This window comes from Crotalus tigris, unplaced genomic scaffold (assembly GCF_016545835.1).
Source record: "Crotalus tigris isolate CLP2741 ecotype Arizona unplaced genomic scaffold, ASM1654583v1 scf7180000018674.437415, whole genome shotgun sequence".
In the NCBI taxonomy this organism is placed as follows: Eukaryota; Metazoa; Chordata; class Lepidosauria; order Squamata; family Viperidae; genus Crotalus; species Crotalus tigris.
The window spans coordinates 359,395-384,070 of NW_024097138.1; the positions used below are offsets into that span (position 1 = coordinate 359,395).

Here is a 24,676-nt window from a genome sequence, read left to right on the forward strand (position 1 = left end):
TCCTTGTGTCTGCCCCAGGTTAGAGGAGGAATCTGAGTTCCTCCATGCCTGTCCTTGCTTTTGCGGGGGCTGAGATAACTTGCAGCCCATACTTACTCACTGAGGGGTCTCGTAAGACGAAAGTGAACTTAGGGGTCTGTTCCAGACGATGGTAAGTATGTTGGCAGCTGCTTCTTCCCGTAGGGGTCCCAAAATGAAACGTCCCTACTGAGGGCGCCAGTTGTAGTTTTCTGCACACGACCTTCGCCTGTCTCTCACCTCTACAGGATAGTGGGTAGAGCTATGGATTTGATGGTGGGTAGAGCTATGGATTACATATTTTTTAGGTACAGTTTTGGGTAATGTTTGCTCTATTTATTTTGTTGTTTTATTTGATTGTTGTATGTTGTCCAGAGTCATTTTCCATGAGATAGGTGGCCATATAAATTTGATTAATAAATAATAAAAAATAAATAACAAACTGAGTTATTGTTTTTTACATAGTCAACAAGTCAATTTTGCCACCACTGCAAATTCTGCATTCTTCATCAACAATTCCTCCATTGTGAGTATTTCAGATTCTTTTCATCTTTGTGCATATAATAATGCTGCAGGTACCATGTACAAAAACAATCTTCTATATTTTTTTCTAGTTGTCTTTTCATTAGTTTCAGCAAGGAATGTTCTGGTTTCTTGACATTTTAATTAGAGATATATTATCAATTCATTTTTTACTTATTTGTTATATTCATATATAGTTCTCTTCAGTACATGTGCTATTCAACTGGGAATAGAATAGAACAGAACAGTTATCAGCTCTGTCTGTCTTGGCTTGGGGCCTCACAAGCATCCTGCCATCAAGAGAAGAAGGGGGGGAAAGGTTGAAATGGAAGAATGGAGGAAGGATGAAAGGGGAAAGATGAGCAATAAAGTTGTATGTGTATGTGATAGGAAATAGGGAGAGGGGGATGATGAGCCGGATCCTGATTGTACCAGCACCCCACGACCAGGCACCCTGAGAAATAGGTGGATTATCCCCAAACTACTCAGAGATCTCAAAAACATCTTTGCCAGATCTGGTTGGCTGGAAACAGACTGGTCACAGAAGGAGGGGTAGGCTGAGGCAAGCCTAAACCTTATTTTTGTAATTAGCGAGTGTGGTAAATTTCAGAGCTGGCTTGACTTTATTGAAACCAACATCCTTAGTAAAAGAACCCTTTGTTTTAACCAAATGGAGTCAAAGGCTTTTCTTTCCTAAGGGACCGGATTGGGGCAGGTCTGACAAATGTAATATAGTTATAACATAACACAATGATACTAGCCACTATTGCCCATGTAATGGGAACTGTTTGTTACATTCTGACACGTTATTTAAGAAATATTGTCAACTAAGTTTTACTGCTCTGCATCACAAAATTCTTATGATGAAGCTCCCCATAAGAACAACTTGCCTGCTCTAAATACACCTTTTGAATAGAAATTTATGACTCCAGAACACAAATGTCAGTGAGTCTGTTATAAATGGCTTTTGGCATCCTCATTCTATTTTTTATTGGGCTTAGAGTATTTCTATCTGAAAGTGATAAATTCCCCTATAAGTGCTTTGTATGCTTCAATAATTACAAATATATGGAAGAGGTTTGTGCATGCAAGTTTCTGCATATAGGTGTCTTTAAAAAACATATTCAGTAAAGAAAAAAATAGGACAGGCTGAAGCATGAAATTTTACTACAGAAAAATAATGTGCCAAATAATTTGATAAATGAGATATATTAAAAATATATATTAATAATGCAATAAAATACATGTTAATAAATACTTTTCAAGCACCAAGTATGGGTATAGGAAACAGATTTTATTTTCTACGTAATTTTTGTCCCTTTTGTCCAAAAAAGCAATTATGCGGATTAATACTCAAGTTTAAATTTTGCTTAAACTTGGATGAGCTACACAGTTTATTTTACTAACTCTTGCTCCTGTTTGGATGCTCAAATGTAGGACGTTTTAAGAAGCCTCTAAGTAGCAGCAAGATTGATTTGGTTCTGTGAGAAGCAAGACATTGGAAGCTTAGATAATATTGAAAATTAATGTTAGCCATATTAGTGGATCAAACATTTAAAATGCTTAACTCTTAGAACTTATTCAGACAATGCATTTAATTTCAAACATTTCTCTCCAGCAACTGGAGATGAGGAAATACTTTCATTTATAAAATTGATTCCTATGACATTGGTTAGAATAATTGTGATGTTTTCTGTGATAATATATAGGGCTTAATCTATTCTGTGTCAAAGGCATTGCAGCGTGGCAGTGCTTTTCCAAACACAATTGGTGTTTAGTGGACACATTAAATAAAAAGAACGCACCATGCATTGCTTTTATAAAAGCCTTTGGAACACCACTCCCTAAAGACTTGTGTGTGTTACCAGGCATGGGAGCTAGGAAGTTACAATCATTCGAAGCCAATACATTGTAGTCATTTGAATGGGGCCTCAGCCATCATTGTAGAATATACATATACATATAATTCTTTTTGAAGAGTTTTTTGTTCTGAGTTTTTATATGGGGTTTAGCTGTCCAGAGTCACAATAGCAATGTAAACAATGATGTAAATCAAATTAACAAATTCAATTAGTAAAAATGAGTATCAGTTCTAATCAGCAAAAAGGAGCCAGCATTATATAGCTTTTATCATGTTGCACAGCACATTATTATTGGATTGATATTTTGTTATTTTGTGCAATTCAGGCAGTGTACATAATGCTCTCATCCAGTGGTGGGATTCAGCCAGTTCGCACCAGTTTGGTAGAAACAGTAGCTAATTTGTTGCTGCCCAGGCCCAGAATGGACTTCTGAAAGCAGCATCCACACAGAGAACCAGTTGTTCATGTATTTGAATCCCACCGCTGCTCCCACCTATTTCCCCCCATAATAACCCTGTTAGCTGAGTTGGGCTGAGAGAGCAATGGGTCCAAAATCACCCAGCTGGCTTTCGTATCTCATAAGATACCTACCACTCTGCCATTACATATAAAGATGACGGTCATCTCACATATATTTTTTTAAAATGTCCGTAAAGTTCCTAAAAGCATAAGCAATTTGTTGTCTCAGTGGCTAACTTTCTAATCAATTGAACAGGGATCATTAGGCAAACCACGGCAGAATCTATTTCATGCTGAGATTTCTGACTACTTCAAAGGTAGAGTAAGGAATAATTATATATATATATATAGTTGCTTAAATCTACATTCATTACTAACTACCATGCTGCTGGAACGACGCACAGAATGGCTGTAACAAAATATTTCCAGATGTCAACAGATGTACAGGGATTATGATATTGTCTTCCCAAAACACGCCTCTTTTAAGATTTTTTTTTCTTCATTCATCGTTTGGGGAAAACATCTTAACTCAAAACTTGGAAACTACTTCTGCGATATTCAGCTTCACAACAATAAACGAAATTATACGGGAGAAACAGCCACATGGGTCTGGTTTAACACAATAAACGCGTGAGACTGCATACGTGCACACTTCGTTTAGCAAACCTCCTTCCCCATAAACCTCTATATGAACAAGGGGCAAAGGTCGCAGAGCTCGTATCAAACCGTCCCACCGAGCGAATGAAACGACCAATCAGAGGCGCGAGACGTTAGCGCAATAGGATACGCATGCGCGCACACGCAAATTTTCCCCCAGATCCGGGAACTTTCCAGTCGGCTGCCGAAGGCGGAATGGAATGCTTGATGCAAATGCTGAACGTCTAATGCACCATAGAGCTAGTTCCTGTGTCTCCTTGACTCTTTTTTTCCGTTAACTAAGCGGGGATTAGAATTACCACAAGGATGAAATCAGTAGGGTTTTTTTCCTATTATTTGCAGGGGTCAATTAAAAAAAGAGCCTCAAATGGGGCTATGAAACCGAGCAACCAAATCCCTGAGAGTGTCAATCTCTGCCCTCTACAATCTCACGCGTGCGTCCTTGCAAATTGACATGCGCGTGTTGTATAAGTCGCAAAGCGCACAATTTGAACCGATTTTTGGGGGCTGGGTGTGTTTGTCTTCTGACCTGTATTTGGCGGGAAGGGAAGGATTATACGGCCCAGTAAACTCCGGAGCCATTCCGGTAATGAGTCCACCGGCCACATGGCGCAAGAGCAGCACCCGCAGTCCGGAACCCCGTGGAAAGAAACGCGGCTGGCTTTGAGACGGTTGGCCGAGTGCCTGAAGTGCTCTCTTTGGTAACCGATTATGCTTGAGAAAAAGGGCGGAAGGAACGGAGAGGCTTTGGGGAAAAGGGATTTGGAAATGAAGTCTCATTAAGTAAAACAAGATTGCTTGGTATATACAAACGGTTCGGTTGACGAGCTGTTTTTTTCAGAAGTGTTCTACATTTGAATTTAATGAGTAAGCAACGAGGCAGTGGTTTTCTTAACCGCAGTTTATGGAGAAAGTTGCTATTAGGGAATTAAGTTAGGGAATTCCTTAAATGTAGACATTTTCACTTATATTCAGGGGATGATTTTCTTTAGAAGAATGTTCAGTAACGTGACTCCCTATCTTACAGATTTCCCTGATAACAATTACTTTGTTGGCACTGGTCATCCTTCCTCAATGTAGATTCCATCAAATGAATTAGGAATTGCAGCTTCAACAACTAGACTGCCAGGTTATAAAGGCTGACCTGGGCAAGGAACACTACTCTAGAGTATATCTATGTCATTAGTGTTCGGGTTCTGATGTTTCAGTGGCAAAATCATAGCAATATTGCAGAATGAATAAAGGGTTTCAACACTGGTTTGCACAGTTGAAGGTAGCATGCCATTAAAACCTTGTCATTGAAGTTGCTGTAAATATCCATGGATCTTGATATTTTGATTGCTGCAATCCAGAAACAGATGTACAAAAGTAGCCTGTAGCTGCTTATCAGCACATTTAAAGACAGCTTTGTTTCAGTTTCCCCTCATGTTATAAGACACTGGAATAAGTAGCAGCTACGGAAGTAACCATCCTGTTAATGTCTGCTTCCCTCTGTGCAGAAGCCTCTTTGATATTTTTATAACACTGTTGAAATATATTAAAAAATGTACCATGAGAAATAACTGAATGCTGAAATTCAGGGCTTTTCACAGATTGTACCACTTTTAGGATATGATAATATTTGAGTACCACCAGTGCTTAGCAAGGTGTCAAAAAAGGGGAGGGATTTGGGGTTTTACTGATTAGATTCATTTGTTGTTATAGAAATGGCTAGTTTATAATATTATAGAAAAGTAAAAAGTTGAGGTTCAATGTTAATGCTTCCTTCTACTGCAACAGAGGAAGTCTATTCTTTTTCCCTTCTCCCCCTCATTTCCCTCCCTTTTTCCTCCTCACTGTGTCCTACTATTTGCTTTTGTATTTTTGTATTTTATTCTATAATCTAATAAAATATTACAAAATATAGAAAAAAAGTACCAGTTTTAATTTCTTTGGTGGCTGTTCCTTTGCCTTGACATAACCAAACAAAGTTTTTAATTATTGTAAACCTATTTGCTTCTGCTTTAGAAGGAAGCTCAAACTGTCCTCCAAATTCTAAAAGCACACCCATGGACTTTGCAGCCTGTTCTTGACACTACATTGGCAGCCATGTTTTTCTGTATTGGAGGTGGAATCCTTCACATGTAAAGCTTGTCCCAAGAGGCAGCTGCCTAGAGTGATGTTATTTGAGTAGAAAAGGTAAACACACTTTTTTTCTTAATAGACAATTTCTTTATGTTTATGAAGAAAAAATTAGTGTTTACGTAGCTTATTTATCTTGATATTATTTATCTTGGGGTGCACTGAAAATGTGTCTATTCTAATATTTAGGACAGAAATAACTCAATTCCATTTATTCTCTCCTTGACAGCACTAACATTCTGAAGAAACCTGTGAACCTAGGAAGTTGTGAACATGTCTTCTGTCTGTGAGTCATGCCATTACTCTGAGGAAGATGAGCAGTTCAAAAATGTGAAAAATTAATAGTGAACTGTTATAAAGCTTTTCCCAAACTTGCCTATTTTGATAATGTTTTAGTCTGAAGTAAATATCCTATGTTGTTGCTTTCTATTTGTAGCTGCTAGTATGATTATATCTTCTTATGTAATCATACCTATCTTTCTCAGCAAAGCGCTTATTTGCTGTAGTGCTTTTTTTCTTTATATTGTTGATGAAATAAAAATTAAATTATTTAAGCCTCTGTTAGGTTTGACATATTTATTATGCATTTAAATACCCTCCACTCTGCATAGGCACATAAATCATCCTATCAGTATAATATTCTAGAAACACTCGGAGAAAAGTAAATCATATAATCCAGAAAGAGGGAGCATGCAAACGTTAATGCCACTGTCTCTCTCTCTCTGTAATTTCTTCTTACTTGTGCATTTTGTTGTAAATTACACATACACGCTATGAGTGAAGACTTCAGCATTTTAAATGTATTGTATAAATGTATTGTAAACAATTGTCTTGTTCTTATGTATTTTAATTTCTAAGATAAAGATTTCTTTAACCATGTGTTAGAAATTGTAGTTTGTTATCCAGGTGTATTTTTTCCCATATGAAATCATGTTTATATTTTTCAGAAGTTGTGTAGGCAACTGTATTGGCATAGCTTGCCCAATATGTCAGGTGCCAACCATGAAACAGGATGTGAAAATAAACAGGAAACTAGACATCATCATCAAACTCTATAGCAAACTGCAAACTCTGCAGGACAAGGACTTCTCAGGTAAATGAAATAATACTTTTTGAAACCTGGAATTACGTAGCTTGAAAGAACAAAAACATATTTCAAGACTTCTTTTTGCACTATACATTTAAAATGGACTCTAATTAACAATTGATGGTGAGGGTGGGGACAAGACCCAAGCGACAGTGGGGACTCAAAAAGGTGGGAAGCAGAATGTGGGGTTTTTTGGGGTGGGGAAGGCATTGGGAGGCTAGGGACAGTGGGCTTGTATCTGCATTAGGGTTTTCTCCACTCCTGAGGCACCCCATATTCCACTTAACATTCACTTAAGCACTCTCCCCCTTGACATTCACCCACAATGGGGAGACTCCATTACAATTAGCTGTATTGTTTTCTCTGACTGTTTTTAATCATCCAGCTCACGCCACTTTACAGGAGCTGTAAAGTGAAGAATATATCTGGAAAGGACAAAGAACACAGTGTTGAATGATAAGATGCTTGAAAGAACAAAATGTGGAGCAGTACAAAAACTTGATGAAATCATGTTTGAAAAAAGTAGAGCCGCTCATTTTCTATTAATTACCCTTATCATCCTGGACCTTGAACTTTGGTTTTAAGCATATATTCCAAAAAGGTTTAATCCAAAGTTAACAAGAAATAAATATCCCATATTCTTGGCTGCCTCTGAACAGCTAACTCCAATAGATTCTCTTGAGACAGATATTTTCTGGATGTAGTACTTTATGGAGCTAAATGTATATAATTAATAGATAGATAGAAAGTTTTTGACCTCAATCTTGAAACGTTCTTTCCATTCCCATTGTGCAGCAGCTTAATAACTAAACTGTAATTTGTCACTTCAGGAAATAAATATGAATCCATTAGCACAAAGTTTGTCCTTCTAAAAAACAACAATCTTTTTTTCCACTTAACAAGGGGAAAGAATTGTGGCCTAGCTTCTTTAGTCAAAGGTGAATATGATACTTGAATAACATTGTGCAGACTTTTTTTTAATATACAGGTAACCCTTGAATTATCATTGCAATGGAGCCTAAAATTATGATCATAAGTCATGCTAGTTGTTAAGAGGACCACTACATGACCATGCTCAACTTTTATACCTTTTTTGCAAGTGTTGTTAAACAAACCCATTTTAGCCAATGGGCATTTTTTGCCAGAAACTGGAAGTAAATGCTAGTTTCCAGCAAAAAAAAAAAAGAGGTACCATGGGATGGTATAAGTGGCAGTAAATGTGGGCTGGTTGCCAAGCTCCCAAATTGCAATCATTACTGCAACGGGTTGACCATCAGAATTTCAAAAATGGGTTATAAGTAGCTTGGAAAGGTCGTTTGTAACTTTGTATGATGGCTAAGTGGCCAATGGTAAATTGAGGACTACAGTATCTGTCAACATAATTGACTAATGGCTAAAATATTAATGTACAAGCTCTCTGTGTATTTCATTTTGATGAAGAATTAAAATATTTGCTTACAAATGCAGGCAGTTAAAAATAAAGTTGACAGCTACCCCCTGCCTATATTCTGGATATGAATATTTATATCCAGGTAAATATTTTGCAATTACAGAAATTTTGATGAGGGTAAATAAATAATATGAACAGTCAATGTTACCTGTAGAGCGTTTGTTTCTAAACTTGTTGGCAATCCGGCTTCAAGATTCTGTTGCTACAATGGAAGATTACTTAAACTTTTTCTAGTGATGGAACAACCTTGTGTTTTTTTTTCTGGATTTGTTCTACCCATCGCTTCCAATCAGTTCTTTAGTAGGCCTAACTAAATATACCAATGAAATATTTCAGCATAAATTGGTCATCATTGCCTTAGGTTTTATTAATAACTTATCTTTGCAACTTGCTTTATCAACAGACATGACATTCACATTCAGTCTAATATATTAAATTTTATGTAAGATGTTATCAAAGTTATAACTTGATGCTCTGTATTCTATTAATTTATTCTGCAAATTTAGAATGCACACACAGCCCTTGAGACACAAATCAGAGATTTTCACCCATTAAAATACCTACAATAAAAAATAAGATTTTAATAAGAGCTGTTGAGTACAAATTCATTAAGAGAAGCCAAGGGCCATTGTAGTTTGATTATAATGATTCTGATCTTTCTTTAAAATGGAATGTTTATACATTTATTCCTCTGATTACATTAACTTGTTAATAAAATATCCTAAAAATATATAACTGGGATTTAATGTAGTGTGATATAAGTGACGTTAAATTTAATTATTCTTAATGGATTCCAATTTTTAAAATATTACATATTTCAATTTGCATGCCATGTCCCAGTATGCTAAGTAACTAAAACTTTCCATAATATAATGTCCTTGCCTTTCACTTTTTTTTAAAAAAAATGCATTAGGAAAGATACTTTATATAGTGTTTGAACTTCTATAGTTGTTTATAGCAATGGATGCACAGTAATGCTTAAAGCAGCGGTTCTCAACCTGTGGGTTGTGACCCCATTTGGGGTTGAACGACCATTTCACGGGGGTCGCCGAACAAGGCTGTCAGTCATTTTTTCCCTCTTTTCTTTAGCTGTGCTACTCCCTCTTATTGTATTGGCTTTTGAAAGCCAATAGAATAGACTCTATTCAAGAGACTCTATTCTATTGGCATTTGAAAGCCAATAGAATAGACTTTCTTGAATAGAGTCTAATTCTATTGGCATTTGAAAGCCAATAGAAATTGTCCAGGCTATCTCTGCCCTGCTGAGACCGCCAAAAGCCCCAGTCTGCAAACGGTGCTGCAAGGAAAGCTTCCCTCCCTGCTGAGCAACTACTAAAAGTAGGTAAAAGAGGGCCAGCGGTGGGAGGTGGGAGGCCGGTGAGTGCAGGGAGGGTTGCTGGCACGTGTGGCCCAGCCGGTGGTCGCCCTGCACCATCGCTGCCGCTTGCCATGGCCGCCCAGGAGCGCCTGGGCCTGCCTGCTGCCGGCCTGAACGGGTGGTGGCCAAGGTAAGGCTAGCGGGGCAGCGGAGGGCACAGGGAGGGTTTCTGGCGCGCGTGGGGCCCGGCGGGTGCCTTACCTGCCTTGGGCTGGGCCAGCTGGTGGCCCAGCCGGTGGTCGCCCTGCGCCATCGCTGCCGCTTGCCGTGGCCGCCCAGGAGCACCTGGGCCTGCCTGCCACCGCTCCGAACAGGCAGTGGCCAAGGTAAGGCTAGCGGGGCAGCGGTGGACGCAGGGAGGGTTGCTGCCACACATGTGGCCCGGCGGGTGCCTTACCTGCCTGGGCTGGGCCAGCTGGTGGCCCAGCCGATGGTCACCCTGCGCCGTCGCTGCCCCTTGCCAGCTAGGCCTCGGCCGGTGCAGGGGGCAGCACCAAGCATGTGCGGTGCTCCCGGGCAGGGAAAGTCCTCGACTTAAGACCAGTTGGGGGTCGCGGCATTAAAAAGGTTGAGAACCACTGCCTTAAAGATTTATGAATCTATTTGACTTTTCAATATTTCTACACAAAGTAGAACTAAGACATGATCTGTTCTCCACAAAGTCCTAAAACTAGATAGAGAGAACATGTATCATGAATGTTGAAAGGTGATATTGAGACAGATGTGCATGGTATTGTAGATATCGTGGGGGCTATTGCATTTATGGAAAAGTTTATAATGCTGGGGAAATTGAGTGAAAGAAGAGTCTAACAGCATATAAAATGCATAGAATACCGGAGGCTACAGAATATCCCTGGAAGAATTGCATAATGTGGTGAGTTACAACTGAATGTAGCATAACACATTCTAAATATGAGTCCTCTGCTGAAATGCTTAATAGATGCATTTACAGTTAGAACAGTGGTCTTTACAGATCACTAAATGGCTATGGCTGTACAGGTGTATCGAGATATTTTTTCTTAGACCTGCTTGGATAGACTTTGACTGAACTCATTTTCTGTAGGTAAAGAATGTTTCTACCACTGAATAACAACTACCTTCCTTTGATCTTTGTTTTGATGCAAATCTTAGTTTAACATAATGACAACATGTTATCTGCAAATCTGAAAATAGTTATCTCAATAAGAGGAGGAAGAACAGGATGTACTAAACCAGGGGTAGGCAATCCAAAACACTCAAAGAGCCACTTGGACCCGTTTGCCACCGAAAACAAAACATTGGGAGCCGCAAAACCCTTTTGATATCTAAAATGAAGATAACATTGCATATATCCTGGCAGAGGAGGCTGTGAGCCACAGGGGAAGGCTCAAAGAGCCGCAGGTTGCTGACCTGTGTACTATACTATGAGTACCCATAATATTCATCTTTATAGTATTGAATTATGATATAATTTTGCATGGAAACTAGCTTTCTGTATATGTGGAACTATGTGGATTCTTTGCAGAATTTTTGGTCAGATATTATACCTAAACCAGGGCTTTTTAACCGATGGTACGCGTACCACTAGTGGTACGTGACCACCTGGCTGGTACGCGGCGTCGCCTTCCTTCCCCCCCGCAGCGTCACCTTCCTGCCCCCCTCCTTCCCAGCTCACTTGCTTGTTGAAATTGAAAACATGCCGCTTGGCGACGGCCGGCAGGAACCCTACTGAGGGCATGCGAAGGGCACAGAGCGAGGCCCCGCCTTCCCCAGGGACTCGTGTAGGATCCGTGTCGCCCTTCCCCCCTTCTTACTTCAGAAGCAAGTGCGAGCCTGAAGGGGACAGAGCTATCCACTCGCAGGTAGGTGTTTGAGACCGCTTACGGCGCGGTCCTGAGCGCCAACCTCACAACCGCTCCCTCCTTTTCCCCCTTCTTTCTCTCTCTCTCTCTCTCTCTCTCTCTCTCTCTCGTGGCCTCACGCTCTTCCAATTTCTTTTCCTCTCCCCCTCATAGCCCTTACATTGTCTCCCGGGGCTCGAGTCTTTTTCCCCTCTCCTCTACCCGAGGTGCCTGGCTTTACGGAGAGGAAAGCAAAGCAGCCAGATGGCGCGCGCCCTCCCGGAGGACTCATCCCAGGGCAGCAGGTGGGAATCGAGGCCCACATTTGTTTTGCTGATGCTGATCAGAACGGTGACTCGGGGGCCGGCTGTGGGGGGGGGGCTGCTCCCTTGCTCTGAGCTCCGCTCTCCATTCCCAATACCGATCGAAGTGGCCACAATGGTGCTGCACACTCAGTAGCCAACCCTCAAGTGCCATCCCCCACTCGGCACTCATTGGCCACTACGTGCTGCCTGTCAGGCGCAGCGCAGACTCATTGGGCCGCGGCAGCAGCTCAAGGCGATTGCTGGTGCCTCGTTGCTCAGGCCATCTGCCCATGATAGGCATCTGATGGTGACTCGGGACAGCCGTGGGCAAGGGTAGCTGCTCCCTTGCTCTGGGCTTGCTGAGCTCTGATACCGATTGAACATTCCAATGCCCACACGCTGGGAAACCGATCCGAGCACCGCAGCAGAAGCTGCAAGCCGTGGGGGATCCCTGCAGTTGCCGGCAGAACTAGCTACAATGGAGTGCTAGCCAGCTGCTTTAACCAGGCGCCGGTGGCCTCCTTGGGATGCCCCGCCCATCGGTGATGTTGCCGCGTTCCGTGACGCCAGGGAATCCCCGCCCCGCCAGAGCTGGCCACAATGAAGTGCTGGCCAGCTGCTCTAACCAGGCACCGGTGGGCTGTCCTAGGGTGCACTGGAGTCCCGCACGCTGCCCGGTAGGCTGGTGTCAGCTATTCTTCCTGCGATGGCTGGCTGCATGCTTCGGCGGCCGGCTGCATGGGCCCCCTTCCTCGTAGGAATGTCTTGCCCACGGGGCTTGACAGCCACAATGGTGCCACACACTCAGTAGCCACCTCTCAAGCACCACCCCCCACCCGGCACTCATTGGCCATTATGCGCTGCCTGTTGAGTGCAGCGCGGTCTCATCGGGCCGCCGTAGCGGCTCGAGGCGATCACAGGCTCCTCGGCACAGGACGGCCGCCCATCAGAATCTACGTCCTGTGATTGGTTGGCTCCCTCATTGTGTTCCTCCATAGAAAAGGCATGGCTCTTCATGCAGGCTAACCCCCTCGCGGGGCTCCTGATTGGCCCTGCGCCACTCCCTAGAAGTGCGGCCAGGAAGTCCCTTTCCCGGGGAGCCATGCGATCTCGGCGCTACTGTAGGCCTCATTTCCTGGGAAGGCGCACCAGAGTCCTTGCTGCTGGGAAGGTGATCGGCTCGCTCCTCTCCCATCGCCCACTCTGTCTGGCTCAAGCCTGGCTGGAGCAGCATTGGTACTTCCAAATGTTGCCGCTTCAAGGTCACATGGGCAGCCCTCGGCCACTCCTCTCCCCTCTGCACCTCCAAATCGATCCCCGATTGGAGAGAGAGGAGGGAGGGAAGGAGAAAGAGAGAGAGAGAATGAGGAAGGGAGAGAGGGAGAGAGAAATAGAGGGAGAGGGAGAGAGGGAGAAAGAGGGAGAGAGGGAGAAAGAGGGAGAGAGAAAGAAAGAGAGGGAGAGATTAAATTAATAACATGGTTCTTAGGTGAATCTGGTTTTTCCACTAACTTTGTTAGTCAGAAGGTTGCAAAAGGCGATCACATGATCCTGGAACAATGTGACCATCATAAATATGAATCGGTTGCCAAGCATCCGAATGTAAATTACATGACCCTGGGGATGCTGCAACGGTCATAAGTGTGAAAAATGGTCATAAGTCCCTTTTTTTAGTGCTGATGTAACTTTGAACAGTCACTAAGCAAACTGTTGTAAGTCAAGGACTACCTGTACTTTATCACTTTTTTCCATTTTTTTTTTTTTTTTGGTCATCACGTTTTTGAAAACTTACTAGATGACTCATGGTACTCGAATGTTGCCATATTCTAAAAGTGGTACAATCAGCGAAAAGTTTGAAAAGCCCTGACCTAAACTGTCAGCTCTACAAATGACCATTGCTGCAGCCATTTTCCTTCTCATTCTATGTTGCCACATAGAACAGAGGGAGGGGGGTTGCCCAGGTGCTTCGTTAGTCAAAATAATCTTTTGTCCCGTGGGAACCAAGGTCATCGGTTGTTCCTGAGACTAGGGACTGGGTGTTGCATAAAAAGCCTGCCAAATATTGTTCCAATATTGAGTTTGTTCATTCTGTCCTGCCATTCGTCTGCAGATGATGACTAGAACTGAGTCCTCGGTCGGTTCCTAGGAGGTCCAGAAAAGTTTTCCAGAACTTTGATGTGAACTGGACTCCTCTAACCGAGATAATGTGTTGTGGTGCTCCATGTAAGCAATAAATACAGTGCAGGAACATTCTTTGCCAGTGCTTTAGCCGTTGGAATTTTTTGGCAAGGGATGAAATGGATCTGCTTGGAAAATAAGTCAGTCACGACCCAAATCACAGTGTTTCTTAAACTTTTCTAAAATCTCTCCAGGGTGGTGATGGCTCAGCTACTGTTTGGAGTAAACCTGATGTTTTTGCCTGCCTCCGCTTTGCGGTCGCACATATAGGGCAGCTGGAAACATAACTTTCAATGTCCTTTTTAAGTGAGGGCCACCAGAACTGTCTTTTGAGAAGGTGTAGAGTTTTCATGAACCTAAAATGTCATGCTAGCTTTGAATCATGGCATGTTTGCATGGTTTTTAGTCTCTGGCTGGCAGGCACATACAATTTCTCACCTACCCATACTAGTCCATCTTGCATGGAGCAGAGATTTCTGTGACTGCAAAAACACTTGTCCACTTCCAGGGCCTTTTTAAAATCTGTTTCAATAACATTGTCTATAGATGGTTTCCCCTTCTGTTGCGCTCTGGTGGTTACTTGAATCACCAGCTGATGTGAGAGGAGAAGGGGCTTTACTATCTCCACCTTGGAGCTGTTGTATTGCAGCATTCTCAATAAGCATCAGCCAGGAAGTTTCTCCCCCCCCCCCCCGGAATGTAGTGCATGGTGAAGCTGAACAGCTGGAAGTACTGAGTCCATCATGCTTGTTTTGGAGATAGTTTCCAGGGATTTTTCAAAGCTTCCAGATTTTTGTGATCAGTCCAGACTTGGAATGGGATTTTGCTCCCTTCTAGGAAGTACCTCCATGTAAGGAGAAACCGCATAAGCCTCTTTCTCCCACACTGCCCACCGTTTCTCCTTTTTGGTAAGCTTCTGTGATGTAATAATAACAATAACAACAACAATGATAATGAGATGATGATGATAATGATAAAGTTGGAAGGGACCTTGGAGGTCATCTAGTCCAACCCCCAGCTCAGGCAGGAAACCCTATACTATTTCAGACAAATGGCTGTCCAGTCTCTTCTTAAAAACTTCCAGTTTGGAGCATTCACAACTTCCAGAGGCAGGTTGTTCCACTGATTAATTGTTCTAACTGTCTGTCAGACTCCAAAACTCCTCATCTGCTCTCTCCTTTCTTTTATCCATGTGGGGCCTGCCATTATTGTTGGGAGAGGGGGTGCATGGGGGATTCATAGTGTTAACTGTCACTTTCTCCTTTGTCTGGCCTCCTCCTTTTGAGAATAGAATGTGTCTCCTTATCTGGGAGACAGTTAAAAGGAATGAAAGCTGGAGAAAACCTTGAGATTCGTGCCTACTATGCCAGTTAATCACACACCAAGCCACCTGTGGATTGGCTGGATTTCAAACTGACATTATGACTTTGGTGGGAGGGGGTATATTGCTTGCTTAATTATATTATTCATGTGGGCTTTTCTTCAGATCTTGCTTTGAATTCCCTGCTATCACTAGTCTCTAATAAAAGTTTCCTTTTGAGACAATGCCTGTTTCAAGAGTTCTGCTTTCATGGGTGATCAGTTGAAGTGGGTCCTGACACTATCAGAAAATTTCTCCTTAGTTCTAGGTTAGTTTCCATCAGTTGCTTCTTGTCCTGCCTTCAGGTGCTTTGGAGAATAACTTGATTCCCTCTTCTTTGTGACAGCCCCTGAGATATTGGAACACTGCTATCATGTCACCCCTCTTCATTTGACTAGACATATCCAATTCCAGCAACCGTTCCTTATATGTTTTAGCCTCCAGTCCCCTGACTATTTTTGTTGCTCTTCTCTGTACTCTTTCTAGAGTCTCAACATCTTTTTTACATTGTGGTGACCAAAACTGGATGCAGTATTCCAAGTGTGCCCTTACCAAGGCATTGTAAAGTGGTATTAATGCTTCATGTGATCTTCATTCTATCCCTCTGTTAATGCAGCCTAGCACTGGCTTTTTTGGCAGCTGCAGGACACTGCTGGCTCATATTTAAGTGATTGTTCACTAGGACTCCAAGATCCCTCTCACAGTTTCTACTATTTAGTAAGGTACCACCTATACTATACCTGTGTGTTTGGTTTTTCTTGCCTAAATGTAGAACCTTACTTTTTTCACCCTTGAATTTCATTTTGTTAGATAGCGCCCAATTTTCAAGTCTGTCAAGATCCTTCTGTATCTTAAGCCTATCTTCTGGAGTGTTGGCTATTCCTGCCAACTTAGTGTCCTCTGCAAATTTGATGTATACGTGCATGGTTGTAATTCCCCTCCCCCTCATTTTCTTGCAATAGCACAGCCCCCACTGCAACATCACTGGCGTCGGCCTGGATGACAAAAGGTTTCCCAGGGTCTGGGTCTTTTAGCACCGGCTCAGCAAAGAAAAGCATTCCATAGTCCATTTCAAGGGTTGGCTGAGTTTTGGTTTGTCCTCCCCTTTTGTTTTTAGTAGGTTGATTGTGGGAAGGGCTATCTGAGCGAACAAGGGGATGAACTGTCAGTAAAAGTTGGCAAACCCCAAGAAGCTTTGCAATTGTTTCCTGGTTCAGGAAGGCGCCCACTCCAGCACCGCCTGCATCTCCTTGGGATCCATCTCAACCCTCTCATGAAAGATATGATAGCCCAGGTGGTGGATCTTTTCTTTGTGAAACTCCATACAATTAGGCTGTGCAGAATTTTTTCATATGGCTGTGACCAGCTTTATATGCTCTGCTTTTGTTTCTGTAAATAAGGATGTCATCAAGGTACACTAGGACCGACCCCCTTCTATAAATGTTCATGTAACACCTCATCAATTGCATGAACACTGAGGGTGCTCCTTGCAGTCCAAAGGGGTGCACTTTAAACTGGAGGCAGCTTAGCAGGTAGTTGAAAGCGGTTTTCCATTCATCCCCTTCCTTGATTCTGACATGGTAATAAGCCTTCCGCAAGTCTAATTTTGAAAAAAAAAAAATCCTGTTGGCTAGGTGGGCTAGTATATTCTTCATAAGGATAAGGGCGTACACATTCTCCACGTGTAAGGACCCACCCCACTTTGCATCTTAAGAAGACAGAACTCTTGGAATAGTTCTTCCAACAGGAATCCTTTATTAAGAGAAAATGGTTGCAGGCATGCTAGACAGGACTTGGGGTCCAAGCTCTCCCATTCAAGGTTTTAAGGGGTTCCCCAGTAGTCCCACCCAATCAACCCCCCTTCCCAGTGATAGTTTCAAGTATCACAATTCCACCCCGTTTCTTCTTTCTTCCGTCTGGATGGAGACTTCAGATAACTACATGAAAGGCAAATACTCTTCTTTGTTAATGCTAATGTTCTCTGGTGTTAACGCTTTGAGGTTACAATAGGTTACAATAAACACACATTCAGCATTCAGCTCTTTGAAGTCTACTGAAGGAAGTGAGGGCCATAAAGCCCCTTTGTTCTCCCCCTTCTCTCCCTCTTATGGCAGAATCCAAAGAAGGCAGAATTGGGAGTTTCTATATTTGATAATTAAAAATGAAATATGATTGGATTCTGACATCCGGCCCCTCTTAAAAATAAGAGAGATCCACCTGAAAGAAAACACAAGTATAAAATTTAGTTAGGCTTGTTAGGATACTCTGTGTGAAACTTCTTCAATAGCTTTGGGGCTCTGACGTGACGTTTATGGACCCACTCATTTTGTGAGGCAGGGAGGTGTTTCCAGGCAACTAGGTACTGAGTTGTTCCATGATATCTCCTAGAGTCAAGGATCTCTTTTATTTCGAAGTGTTGTTCCCCCTCCACCATGATTGGAGGTGGTGGGGGGGGGATTTTTGGCCGTAGAGGTGACTGATGCTCTCTTTTCAGCAAGCTGCAATGAAAAACTGGGTGTATTTGCCTGAGGTTTTTGGGTAATTCTAATTCTACTGTTACTGGATTTATGATCCTTTTAATTGGAAAAGGTCCTATATATTTTGGTCCAAGTTTTTTACAGGGCTGTAGGGACTTTAGGTATTTTGTAGATAAGTACACCATTTCTCCTATAATGAATGGTGTAGGCTCAACCCTTTTTTTATCGGCTTGTGCTTTGTATGCCCGCCTAGCTTCATCTAGTGATTTTCTGACTATTGGCCAGGTGTTTTGTAGGTTTTCCATCCATTCTTTCAGTGAAGGGATCGTTGGTTCTTTTGGGGTTAACTCTGGCATAGGGTTGAAACTTTGGCCGTTGGCTATTTGAAAAGGAGTGTAGCCTGTGCTGGAGTGGACTGCATTATTGTAGGCAACTTCTGCAAAAGGAAGTAAGTCCGTCCAATCACTCTGTTGGAAATTTAAAAAACATCTCAAATATTGCTCAAGTACCGACTGGCACCGTTCCGCTTGTCCATCTCCTTGAGGGTGGTGGCTAGATGTCAATCCCTGAGTGGTCCCTAAGAGGGATAAAAATTCCTTCCAAAATGCAGACGTAAATTGCACTCCCCTATCAGAGATGATGCGTTGGGGTGCCCCGTGCAATCTGTAAATGTGCTGGATGAAAAGTTTTGCTAAGGCCTTTGCAGTGGGAATTTTTTGGCAAGGGATAAAGTGCACCTGTTTGGAAAATAGGTCCGTGACTGTCCAGATAACAGTATTCCCATTGCTTTCAGGCAATTCCACTATAAAATCCATGGCTATTTCCCTCCAGGGGGCTGAGGGACTTGCCACTGGTTGTAACAGCCCTGGCGATTTCCCTTGCAACCTCTTTGCTGATGCACAGGTTGGGCAGCTGGCAACATAACTTTCTATGTCCTTTTTTATTGATGGCCACCAAAATTGCCGTTTAATTAAGTGTAAAGTTTTTACAAATCCAAAATGCCCTGCTGATTTTGTGTCATGGCAAAGTTGCATGAAAGTTAGTCTTTGAGTTGTTGGTATATATAACTTTTCCCCTACCCAAGGCAATCCGTCTCTCATTGTGCACACATGTTTGTTTTTCTGGAACCAATCATCTGTTTCCAAACTTTTTCTGAATTCAATCCCAGTTTGGCTGTCCAGTTGTGGTTTTAATTTTGGCTTGGGTTCTTGTGGTTACTGGTGCTGCCAGTTGTGACTCTGCCATTATTGGTCTAGAGTCTGTGGTTCGTGCGCTGTTATATTGGGGCATGCGAGATAGATCTGTTCTTTCTTCCTGGTAAATGTTTGAGCTTAAATTGGAATTGGTGAAAATGCTGGGACCAGCGGGCTTGTTTGGGATTGAGTTTCCTGGAAGTTTTCAGGGCTTCCAAATTTTTGTGATCAGTCCACACCTGGAAGGGGATTTTGTTGCCTTCCAGGAACTGTCGCCATGTGAGTAATGCCCAACGTATCCCATAAGCCTCCTTCTCCCATACGGGCCAGCGCTGTTCTGTTTCCGTGAGTTTCTTGGATGTATATGCACAGGGTTGCAATACTGCATCATCATTTTCTTGTAATAGCACAGCCCCCACTGCCACATCACTTGCATCTGCCTGTATTATGAAGGGCTTGTCCATGTCTGGGTGCCTTAGTACTGGTTCGGCAGAAAAAAGTCTCTTTAGTCTCTCAAACGCTGCTTGGCACTCCATTGTCCATGTTAGTGGCTGGCTAGGTTTTACTGAGGATGTTCCCTTCGTTTTTAGTAAGTTGGTGAGGGGCAAGGCTATCTGTGCAAATGAGGGGATGAATTGGCGGTAAAAATTTGCAAAGCCCAGGAAACTTTGTAGTTGCTTTCTTGTGCGGGGTGGTGCCCATTCTAATACTGCTCTGACCTTCTCTGGGTCCATTTCAATGCCCTGTGGGGATATGCGATAGCCTAGGTAGTCTATCCTTTCCTGGTGGAATTCGCATTTTGAGAGTTTGGCATATAGGTGAGCGGCTCGCAGCTTCTTTAAAACCGCTCTGACAAGTTTGACGTGTTCTTCTTTTGTTTCGGTAAAGATAAGAATGTCGTCCAAGTAAACAAGGACCCCCTTAAACAGGTGCTCCCTTAGAACGTCATTGATTAATTGCATAAAGACTGCAGGGCCCCCTTGTAATCCAAATGGCAAGACTTTGAATTGATAGCACCCCATGGGGCAGTTAAATGCAGTCTTCCATTCGTCCCCTTCCTTGATTCTCACGCGATAGTAAGCTTCCCTTAAGTCTAGTTTAGAAAAAATTTTCCCTTTCGATAGGTGTGACAGCATGTCTTTCATGAGGGGCAGCGGGTATAGGTTGCTTTCACTGATTGTGTTCAGGGCCCTATAATCCACGCATAAACGTAAAGAGCCATCCTTCTTCTCTCTAAAAAGGACCGGGGCAGCCACTTTAGGCTTAGCTGGTTCAATGAAACCTCTCTCCAGGTTTTTTTTTATAAATCTTTCCATTTCCTCCTTCTCCTTTGGGCTCATGGAGTATAATCTGGGTTTCGGGAGTTTTGCCCCAGGCTTGAATTCAATGGTACAGTCTGTGGGTCGGTGGGGGGGAAGCTCATTCGCCCTCTCCTCACTGAAGACTTCAGCAAGGTCCCTATATTCCTCTGGTATTTCTGTTAATCTTTTTTCCTCTCCTATGGATGCTTTTTCTATTCTTGATTCTGGTAGCCTCCCTTGGGGTTTTAAGTCCATAGGGTCCCCCTTCGGGAATTTGATTTCTGTCGTCCTCCAATTTACCCAGGGGTTCCATTTTTTCAACCATTCCATCCCTAGAATCATTGGGCATTCCATACCTGGGGTCACCACAAACGTTAAGTCCTCTTCATGGTTGCCCAGGGAGAGGTGTATTGGCAGAGTGGCTAGGGTAGCTGGCACCCCCCCTGCTATGGATCCATCTAGCTGGCCAAATGAGATTGGTTGTTCCAGTCTCCTGGATGGGATGCCCAGATTCCCCACTAGTGTTGGGCTAATGAGGCAGCGGGTGCAGCCAGAGTCTATTAAGGCTTTCACCTTCACAGCTTCGGGCATGGGGGGGATTAATATAGTCACTGTTTTGAAGATGGGTGTGATGCGTCCACTTACCAGGGGTTCGCCTTCCGAGCTGTCATCTGAGGCATCCACCGTCCCTGTGGTGTAGGCTGGAGTTCTTTCCCCTTGGTGAGCAGAGGTGGGGTTTTCTGCAATTTCCATCATTTTCATGGCTGTTTCTTTTGGCTTAGCTGAATACCCTCTGGGTTTGTTGATTGGGGATCTGTCTGGGTTGTGCTGGGGGGCCTTTGAGCGGCATTCTACAGCTCGATGCCCTTCTCTTCCACACTTGAAACACCCCATCTGCTTCTTGGCTGTATCCGATGATTTCACCGGTTGGTGTGTCAGCTCAGGCGGGGGGCGGCTCCATTGTTTTCCTCGGCGATGCCTCTTCAATATGTCGATCTCTGCTTCCTCTGCCAAGACGTACCATTCCTCAAGTCGATGTGGGTCTCCTCGGGGCAGGCAAGCATCATATAGATCATAGTTTAGTCCGTCTTTGAAACGGCCAAGGAGGATGTCTTCTGGCCAATTCAGTTTGCTGGCAATGGCTCGGAATTCTTGTGTATACTCAGCCACTGGGCGTTTGCCCTGCCTCATCGTTGTTATTCTTTCACGGGCTTTGCGATCAGCCAGGGGGTCTTCAAATCGTCTTCTCAACGAGGACATGAAACGGTTGAAGTTACTGAGTTCTGGGGCATTGGAGTCATGCAGGTTCACCACCCAATCTGCAGCTGGTCCATCCAGGGCAGATTGCACGATCCGGATGCGGGCTTTGTCGCTGGGGATGTCCTGCCCATATTCCTCCATGTAGCTGAGGACTTGGGTTAGGAAAAACCCCAAGCGTGTTGGCTCCCCTTTGAATTTCACCTCCAACGGTGGACGTCTTGGAATGGATCGGTGCCTCCATTGTGGGTGGTAGTGTCTTCCGTCCAGATTTCCATCTGTGGTCCGGTAGGGGGTGGGAGCTCCTGGATCAGTAAATGTCCCTGGGGTTGCAGGTTCCACGTCCCCCTCGGTGTCTCTCCCTTTGTGGCTCCAGGAACTGGGGCGGGCGTAGGGCTCAGGAATCTCCTCTCCTAGGGAGCTGAGAGTTCTCTTCATCAGGTCAATAGCTCTCTCTAGGATCCAGTCTGAGTACGGCATACAGCTTCCTCCCTCTTCACTTGCGTGCAGGGATTTCTCCATCTCCTGCTTCCATTCTGGTTGCTTGGTCCCCCGTCTCAGGGTCACTTTTCTTGATTCCTTTCCCCACTCGCTTTTCTTTCCAACGCCCATCGACCAGCGAGGCTTGTGGTCCTGTGTCTCCACCACTTCTTCTTCTGAGAAATCTGGCCTCTCGGATCCCAACATCTGGCAAGGTTCCAACTGGGTCAGCGGCTCTCTTTCCAGGGAGTTTTCTCCCTCTCTTGCTTCGTTGTCTGACATGGTAAATTTTTGCAAAATCCCCCGGCAAGGGTCTACCTTCCAGGTGGATTAATTTTGCAAGTCCTGTCTAATGTAAGGACCCACCCCACTTTGCATCTTAAGAAGACAGAACTCTTGGAATAGTTCTTCCAACAGGAATCCTTTATTAAGAGAAAATGGTTGCAGGCATGCTAGACAGGACTTGGGGTCCAAGCTCTCCCATTCAAGGTTTTAAGGGGTTCCCCAGTAGTCCCACCCAATCAACCCCCCTTCCCAGTGATAGTTTCAAGTATCACAATTCCACCCCGTTTCTTCTTTCTTCCGTCTGGATGGAGACTTCAGATAACTACATGAAAGGCAAATACTCTTCTTTGTTAATGCTAATGTTCTCTGGTGTTAACGCTTTGAGGTTACAATAGGTTACAATAAACACACATTCAGCATTCAGCTCTTTGAAGTCTACTGAAGGAAGTGAGGGCCATAAAGCCCCTTTGTTCTCCCCCTTCTCTCCCTCTTATGGCAGAATCCAAAGAAGGCAGAATTGGGAGTTTCTATATTTGATAATTAAAAATGAAATATGATTGGATTCTGACACCACGCACACTGCATTCAATCCTCTATAATTCACACAGACGAAGAGAGCCACCCTTCTTTTCTCAGAATAGGACAGGAGCTGCCACCATAGGTTGGGCTGGTTGGATGAACTGTGGGCTAGATTTGTATTGATGAAAGCATCAATCACTTTTTTTGATGAAAGCATCAATCAGGTTTTTTGATGAAAGCACAATCAGTTCATCTAGGTCCTAGGGGTCATCAAGTAAAGTTTGGGTTTCAGCAACTTGGCCCCTGGGACGATTTTGATAGCATGGTCGGTGAGGAAGTTCATCCGATCCACACTCACTAAATACATCTCTGAGGTCCTGAAACTCTTTTAGTATGTCTGGTATTTGTTCTCCCCTCGCAGCTGCCACTGCTTCTTGGTGGGGGCTCCTCAGGTGAGTGGCACAGTGCTCATCGCACTGTGGGGGTCTACTCCTTCCTGAGAATTTTAGGAGTCCCCTCCTCTAGTCCACCCATGGGTTCCATTTCTTCAGCCACGCTAACCCCAGACAACTGGCCTCTCCATTCCCAGTGCTATTATGAAACATAAAGTCTCTGAGTGGGCTCCCATTTTCATTCCCAGGGGCACAGTGGCAAAAATGGCCAGGATGCTCCTGCAATTGGCCCATCTAATTGGCAGAAGGCGATAGTTTTTTTTTTTTAACCTTCTCAAGCAGATTCCTAACTTCTCCACTAAGGCTGGGCTAACCAGGCATCTGGTATATCTCGAGTTTAGCAGGGCTTTTAGAGAAGCATCCTGCTCAGTATCAATGAGGTGTAGTTCTATAGGCATGGTCACTGGTATGATTGGCCCACTTACCAAGGGGTCGTCTTTGTAGTCTGAGAACCCTTGCTCTTGCTCCAGTGGGGTTGGAGTTCCCTCCCTCCATTTAGGTGAGGGGTTGAACTCCATGACCCTGATGCTCTTCAGGGCAGTCTTCTTCATGCGAGGCTGTGATTTGGTGGTTTTCCTGCTTGGTGCATGCTCTCCCTTCTTGGCTGGGGTCTTTGCCCTGCATTCAGCCACTCAGTGGCCTTCCTTCCCACACTTGAAGCAAGCAGTGGAATGTACCGGCTGGGGTTGAGGTCTGGTTGTTTCCCTCTTCCTCTTGGGGTGACCTTTTCCAAACTTTGCTGGAGCTTTAGTTATTACGGGCTTGGTCAATTTTGGCTTCCTCAATTAGCACACACCAGTCATGGAGGCATGTGGGGGCCCCCCTCGCAATACAGGGATTGTATAGGTCATTGTTTAGGCCATCCTTGAAACAGCTCACAAGGATTTCCTCTGGCCAGTTGAGTTGACAACCCCCGAAATTCCTCAGTGTACTCAGCTACTGGGCAACGTACTTGCCTCATCGTCTTAATGCGATTTTGAGCTTTACTGTTGGCCAAGGGAACTTTGAAGCATGGTCTTAGGGCTGTCATGAAGCGGTTGAAGTTTCGCAGCTCTAGGGCATTTGCATTGTGGAGGGTCACCATCTGGTGGCAGTGCCCTCCAATGCCAGGCTGACCATCCTGACTGCCCGCCTCAGTGGGGATCTTGCAGCCATACTCTTGCATGTAAGTGAGAACATGGGCCAGGAAAAATCTGAGTTGCTGGAGGTCTGTCGAATTTCACTCCAAGGGGGTGTGCTTTTATGTTCACCCCATCTCCAGCTCTTGGAGTGTTTGCTCTTACAGAGTCCCACGGCATTGGAGTCCCAGCACTGGTGGCTGCCGCTCCATCTGAGGTTCTATCTATGCCCGTCGCAGTGCTCCGGGGAGAGAGTTCTTCCCCATTCACAGTCTGGTCTCATTGGTCGTCGTCCCTCATTGCTCTGGTTAGAGCCTCGTGCTTTTACGTCTTGGAACGTTTCCCTCATGAAGCACATCACTTAATCAAGTGAGGGC

At 43.9% G+C, this 24,676-nt stretch overlaps 1 protein-coding gene across 5 annotated transcripts in view; it reads left to right on the forward strand.

Annotated features, from left to right (window-relative positions):
• Positions 1 to 3,701: 3,701 nt before the first annotated feature.
• Positions 3,702 to 24,676, forward strand: part of LOC120313410 (BRCA1-associated RING domain protein 1-like) — a 58,838-nt gene continuing 37,863 nt past the window's right edge. For 2 of the 5 annotated variants that reach the window (XM_039355318.1, XM_039355322.1), the window contains exons 1-3: positions 3,844 to 4,219; positions 5,869 to 5,925; positions 6,587 to 6,732. In XM_039355318.1, the coding sequence (XP_039211252.1) occupies positions 4,125 to 4,219; positions 5,869 to 5,925; positions 6,587 to 6,732 (298 nt within the window). In that variant the 5' untranslated portion in view covers positions 3,844 to 4,124. The other 3 variants (XM_039355320.1, XM_039355319.1, XM_039355321.1) reach the window with 3 other exon arrangements.